Source organism: Helianthus annuus, chromosome 13 (assembly GCF_002127325.2).
Source record: "Helianthus annuus cultivar XRQ/B chromosome 13, HanXRQr2.0-SUNRISE, whole genome shotgun sequence".
Taxonomy (NCBI): Eukaryota; Viridiplantae; Streptophyta; class Magnoliopsida; order Asterales; family Asteraceae; genus Helianthus; species Helianthus annuus.
Window position 1 is genome coordinate 124,307,747 of NC_035445.2, and position 5,910 is coordinate 124,313,656.

At 41.9% G+C, this 5,910-nt stretch overlaps 1 protein-coding gene and 1 long non-coding RNA gene across 2 annotated transcripts; one reads left to right on the forward strand and one right to left on the reverse strand.

The window, feature by feature from the left end:
* Positions 1–655: 655 nt before the first annotated feature.
* LOC110899231 (ubiquinol oxidase 2, mitochondrial) lies at positions 656–2,639 on the forward strand. The gene is made up of 4 exons (XM_022146113.2): positions 656–1,039; positions 1,119–1,247; positions 1,729–2,217; positions 2,322–2,639. Exons 1-4 carry the CDS (start codon positions 722–724, stop codon positions 2,379–2,381), a joined length of 996 nt encoding a protein of 331 aa, XP_022001805.1. The 5' UTR covers positions 656–721; the 3' UTR covers positions 2,382–2,639.
* Positions 2,640–2,754: 115 nt separating this feature from the next.
* Positions 2,755–4,625, reverse strand: LOC118485391. Its single transcript, XR_004875851.1, has 2 exons — positions 4,263–4,625; positions 2,755–4,151 (listed from the first exon to the last, which is right to left on the reverse strand). It is a non-coding gene; the product is annotated as an uncharacterized LOC118485391 (long non-coding RNA).
* Between the last annotated feature and the right edge of the window lie 1,285 nt (positions 4,626–5,910).

Here is a 5,910-nt window from a genome sequence, read left to right on the forward strand (position 1 = left end):
CAAAATAAGTTTCGAGGAAGAATTTTTTTTCAATATTTTATTTTAAAAACAAAAAAAAGTTAACCTTTCAGCAGAATCAATCCCGAATATTTTTGGGACACCCACTGGACAAACGGAGTACTCTGAGAGTAATCCGAGTCTACCACCAATTCCTGGAAAACCCAGTAACCCACTCGTCCGTAGACACCACAGTGAAATTACCAGTAAAACCCGTTTGACTAAAGGATTCAACCCAGGTTTCCCTGTGTGTCCTATCATTGCCAACCAGTGGCTCACTCTGCACCAAATAGGAGTTGAACCTGCATCTTTCAAGAGAAATACAAGCCTTCCATCACTTGATCGAGATATCATTGCAAAAAAAAAAAAAAAAAAAAAAAAAAAAGTGAACCTTTCTAAGAAGATAAAGTGTATAGATGATACCTTTTCTTTTGAAAAACAACAATTGGTCACTTACTTGACCATGACTTTTCGTTGTTGACTAATTTTTTTTTTTGAACTGAAAAAAAATAAATAAAATAAATTCATGAATTTGTTGACTTTTCGTTGTTGACTAATAAGCCGCCTTCTATTGAATTTGTTTCTTCTTCCTTCTTGAAAGTAATTCATGAATCATGTCAACATCCTCAAAGCAATATATAAAAGCTCAAACCATCATGCATATTTTTCACCAACAAATTACCAAATATCACATAACACCTTCAATCAATCTCTAGATCTTGAAATGAACCGTAAAGGTACTATTGTAGCAACAAAGGCGTCCCAGTTGCTATTAACGCAACTACGGACACGTTTGTTTTCCACTACAAGTTTTACAGGTTCAGTCATTACTGAACCTTTTAACGTTCCCATGAGTTCAACCATGGGGACCACTAGGCTTTTGACCATGCCTGCTCGAAACTACAGCACGCATGTGTCTTCAGGCTCCAGCAAAGACAAGAAAGAAGATAACGATACAAAAGCGGTTTCAAGCTATTGGGGCGTGGCTCCTCCCACGCTCACCAAGTCTGACGGGTCTGCTTGGAAATGGAACTGTTTTCGGGTATGCGATCGCCCTCAACTCAGACATAGGTTTTATCGGAATAATGAAACTAACGATATTTGTTTTATAAAATTAATAGCCATGGGAAGCTTATCAAGCAGATACAACAATTGATGTTAAGAAGCACCACAATCCAGTCACTTGGAATGATAAAATTGCGTTTTGGATCGTTCAAGCACTCAAGTATCCCACCTATTTATATTTTCAGGTACATACGTTGCTATTTCTGTCGCTAATTCATGCTCGTTGCAATAGTTTTACAGCGACCAAAACCATCGCAATTATGTATTTGCAATGGTTTTGGCGGTCACAGACGGTCCATTTTGTATACGCTTCACTAGGGATGAGGAAATGGTACCGGGAACCGGTACCAGTACTGAATTTTTCAAACCGAGTTGATTTTCGGTACCGACATTTAGCGTTTTCGGAACCGGTTCGGTACTAGTATTTACCGAATTTTATCCTCAAATACCGGTCTGTATCGGTACCGAACTGTACTGTACCGGGTATTTTCAGTACGGTACCGTTATTTTTGGATTTTCGGTACCGAGCTCATCCCTATGTGTGTTACGACCATTTTGATTTTGGTCTCAAATCAGTCGCTAATTTTGCGAAGATTTTTGTTGCTCATAATTTTAGTCGCTTTTGCCCATATTTTCGTAGTGATAGTGACACCATTTACAATACAGAAAAAACACATACACCACGCGGTTCTACTAGAAACAGTCGCTGCGGTACCCGGAATGGTCGGAGGGATGTTGCTGCACACGAAATCACTTCGTCGATTCGAGCAAAGCGGTGGGTGGATCAAAGCCCTACTAGAAGAAGCCGAAAATGAGCGAATGCATCTCATGACCTTCATGGATGTATACGAACCAAAATGGCATGAACGCGCCTTGGTCTTTGCAGTCCAAGGCGTGTTCTTCAACGCGTATTTCCTAGCCTATTTGGCATCACCAAAGCTCGCTCACCGGATCACCGGCTACCTCGAGGAGGAGGCCGTGAACTCGTATACCGAGTTCCTAAACGACCTCGAAAGGGGGGTGATGGAAGATGTTCCAGCACCCGCCATCGCCATTGATTATTGGTGCTTACCGAAGAACTCGACACTGAAAGATGTTGTTAGGGTTATACGTGCGGACGAAGCACATCACCGCGATCTTAACCATTATGCTTCGGTAAGAATTTCGCTAATTTGCGTTATTTGGTCGCTAAATCTAATTAAGTCGTTGCTAATGATGTGGGCTGTGATTAATGAATATTGTTATTTGTTTGGTTTCAGGACATTCATTGTCAAGGACATGAGCTAAAGGAGTACCCTGCTCCTATTGGATATCACTAAATTAAAATATTGCGCTTGGTTGCTACATAGTTATTCGATGATTTGAATTATGTGGAATATGATTTCTATATAGTTGTTCATATGATTGTATTATAGAAGTCGCATGATTTTTTTTTAATATTATTGTAAACATGTACGTGTAATGCATTTATTTATTTATACAATGATCCTTAAGGGTAAGTTACATTTTTGGTCATTTATGTTTACATTTTTGGTCATTTATGTTTGTATCTGATTACAATAGATATCCTTTAACTTTAATAATTACAGTCACGGTCTTTTATTTGTAAAACTCGTTACACCATACGTCCTTTGGCTCTAACCTGATTAAATTTTTTAGTTAAATATGACATGTGTCTTGCACATGAGGGTAGATTAGTAATTTACTAATATATTTAAATTAAACAAATAAACAAAACACATGTCTCTTATTGAGATGTCTCTATCCCCTCTCTGTCTCTCTCCAATTAGACCTGGCAAACGGGCCGGGTCGGGTCGGGTCGGGTCATGGGTCAGAACGGGTTCGGGTCAAAACGGGTCAATTATAAAAAAAAGGTTGTTTTGGTTCGGGTCAAAATGGGTCCGGGTTGAAACGGGTCCGAGTCGGAACGGGTTTCGGATCGAGTCGGGTCAGTTTTTTTTTAAGAATATAACTTTGGTGATCATACTTGACATGTTAACTGTCATTAAAAAAACTAAAACTTTTTGAACAAAAAGACAGTCAAGAGATAAGCATTCAAAGGGAAAACAATGCCACAAACATTAACTCTGCACAAATATTATTAGTTTAAATTTATAATCCTCGTTACAGACAGTGAGATATGTTTTGAAATTGTGGCGAGTAGTATAAAATTTGATTGTCAGATCACGAGTCATCCAAATTGGCTTTAACCGGTGTCGTTTTACGCCTTAGGTTCGGTTCGAAACGGTATTGGTCGGAACGGTTCGGTTCGAAATGGTACTTGTCGAAACGGTAAACGGTAAGGGTTGAAACGGTTCGCGCTGAAACGGTTCGCGTCGGTTCGAAACGGTACGGGTCGAAACGGTTCGCGTCGAAACGGTTCGATTTGAAACGGTACTGGTCGAAAGGTACGGGTCGAAACGGTTCGCGTCGAAACGGTACGGGTCGAAACGGTTCGCGTTGAAACGGTACGCGTCGAAACGGTACGCGTCGAAACGGTACGCGTCGAAACGATTCGCGTCGAAACGGTTCGCGTCGAAACAGTACGGGTCGAAACGGTACGAAACCCGCCCCGACCCGAAACTCGTCTCGTGCGGAAACTCGTGTCGGTCCAAAACCCGTTGCGATCCGAAACCCGTCCCGTGCAAAAACCCGTGTCGGCCCGTAACCCAACCCGAACCGACCCCGTTCCGATCCAAAACCTGCGTCGTGCCGAAACCTGTCTCAGCCCGAAACTCAATTTGAGCTGAACTCGTTTCGTGCCGTAACCCGTCTCGTGCGGATACTTATGCCGGCTCGAAACCCATTTCGATCCGAAACCGTCCCTGTTTCTTTAAGACACTAACCCACATCGACCAATTTCTTTAATGTTGTCGACCCGCTTTGACCCGAAAATAAAAAGATGGAATTTCAAGTGATCCATTATGACCTATTTAGTTAAAATATCTAACCCAAACAAACCCATATAATTTTAAAATCAACCCAAATTGACCCATTTGAAAGGCTTTGGGTCAAGATTGCCCCCTCTATCTCCAATCAACCCCCACCCTTGAGAGCCATCACCACCACCATCGTTTCCGGCAAGGATTCTGTTTCAAGCAAGGTCCCGGACAGATTACGATATGGTTTTAAACAAAAGAAGTCAAAGAGTATAATCAATTAATCATTATGGTTTTTGAAAGGAAGGGTCAAGGCTGCACCTTTTCCGGTAACCGACGGTAAACCTCTGTTGCCCTATCGATAGAAACCCTAGATCCGGGCCGCCACCGTTGTGTGAAACATCCCCAACCCAATCCTTCACCGCCGTCGCCTTCAACTTCAACTGGTGGCCCATATCTGCAACGAGGGTTTTAGATCTGCTTTTGTTTCGCTGAAGTTTTGCTCCATCAGAAGCCTATAGTTCACCATCGTTCCCTTCCCCCCTCTCTCATAATTGCTTTTCATCTATCTCTGTTTCTTATTATTTCATAAATTTAAGTTGTTAATGACATGAAATCTGTTATTGATTTCTTGAAAGTTTCTTTAGTCTGCACAATATTTAAGGAAACTCAGCACTAGGAATAATATCATGGCATATTTGATATTGGAGAACATGTGGACTTAGGGATGGCAAAAAAGCCCAAGTTCGACGGGTATACTCGAAACCCGAAACATACGGGCCGGGTATACCCGAAGCCCAATCGGTATGGGTCGGGTACGGGCCTTAAAAAAGAAAAGAAAAAACGGGTACGGGTACGGGTATGGGATTTAGTGATACCCGTCCGATACCCGGCCCATTTACCCGAATAATACCCGAATGTATCATATTATATAGGGTTATTGGATTTTATCACCCACAACTATCGGCCTTTGGCTGTTGCCACCCGCAACTAACACTTTGACACCCGGCACCCCCAACTTGACTTTTTGTTTGTGCTGGCACCACTCAGTTAAATCTTCACTAACTGGGTTTGTTTTTTATCCGACGTGGCACAAGTTTGATGAGTTGGAGCTGATTACGTGGCGAATGATGTGTCATTATATGTTGTCTGGTGTTAGGGTCCGAAGCATACTGTTCATCTCCGTCACTCCTTTCACTGTTGACGTTCACCGACACCACTACATCATCCACAATACTATCAATTCTGTACTTCATCATCATTATCCGAATTCAACTGCACATCAACATCACCACCATTTAAACTTCATCCGAACTCCATCATCCGAAACCTGCATCATCTTTCCGAAACAAGCTTTTCAGATCCTATTTCGAATCAAACTTGAGTTAATCATCTTCTTTGGGTTTTCGACACCGCACGACCATCATTGGACATCCATATTGTTTATCACCTCCATCGTTGTTATGCCGAAACATTCCCATCTTCATTACCACCCAACCAACCTGCAACATCCACCATCAATCTCATTCTTGTTTTTGAAATCACAAACTGAACCAGCCATCATCCTCCATCGAACTAGTTTTGCACATCCCTGAACCTGTTCTGATCACCATTGAACCACTTTCAGCCTCAAGGTTCTTTTCACCACCGCATCATCTTTCTCCGACATCATAAACCACCTTCTCCGACACTCTCCGACAACTTTCGTTCACCGCCGATCACTTTTTATGGCTGGAACTTTCAAATATGTGGTTGAAACTCAGCTGAGTTTGGGAGGGTTTTTGAAGTGTTTGGAGGCTTGTAAAAGTGGAATAAGGAGTGGGGAAGTGCTTGTTATATAGGGAAGGTATTAGGGTTTCAATGGGTTGGGCTTTGGAAGTGTTTAGAATGGGTTAAACCTTGAAACAAGCCCACAAAACCCAACATAATGGGGCTGTTTGGCACTGACTTTAGGGGCTGCTATAATCTT

Coding starts and splice junctions, on each gene's coding strand:
- LOC110899231 (XM_022146113.2), top strand. CDS start 722: ATGAACCGTAAAGGTACTATTGTAGCAACAAAGGCGTCCCAGTTGCTA. Junction 1,040..1,118: donor GGAAATGGAACTGTTTTCGG/GTATGCGATCGC, acceptor TAAAATTAATAG/CCATGGGAAGCTTATCAAGC. Junction 2,218..2,321: donor ATCTTAACCATTATGCTTCG/GTAAGAATTTCG, acceptor GTTTGGTTTCAG/GACATTCATTGTCAAGGACA.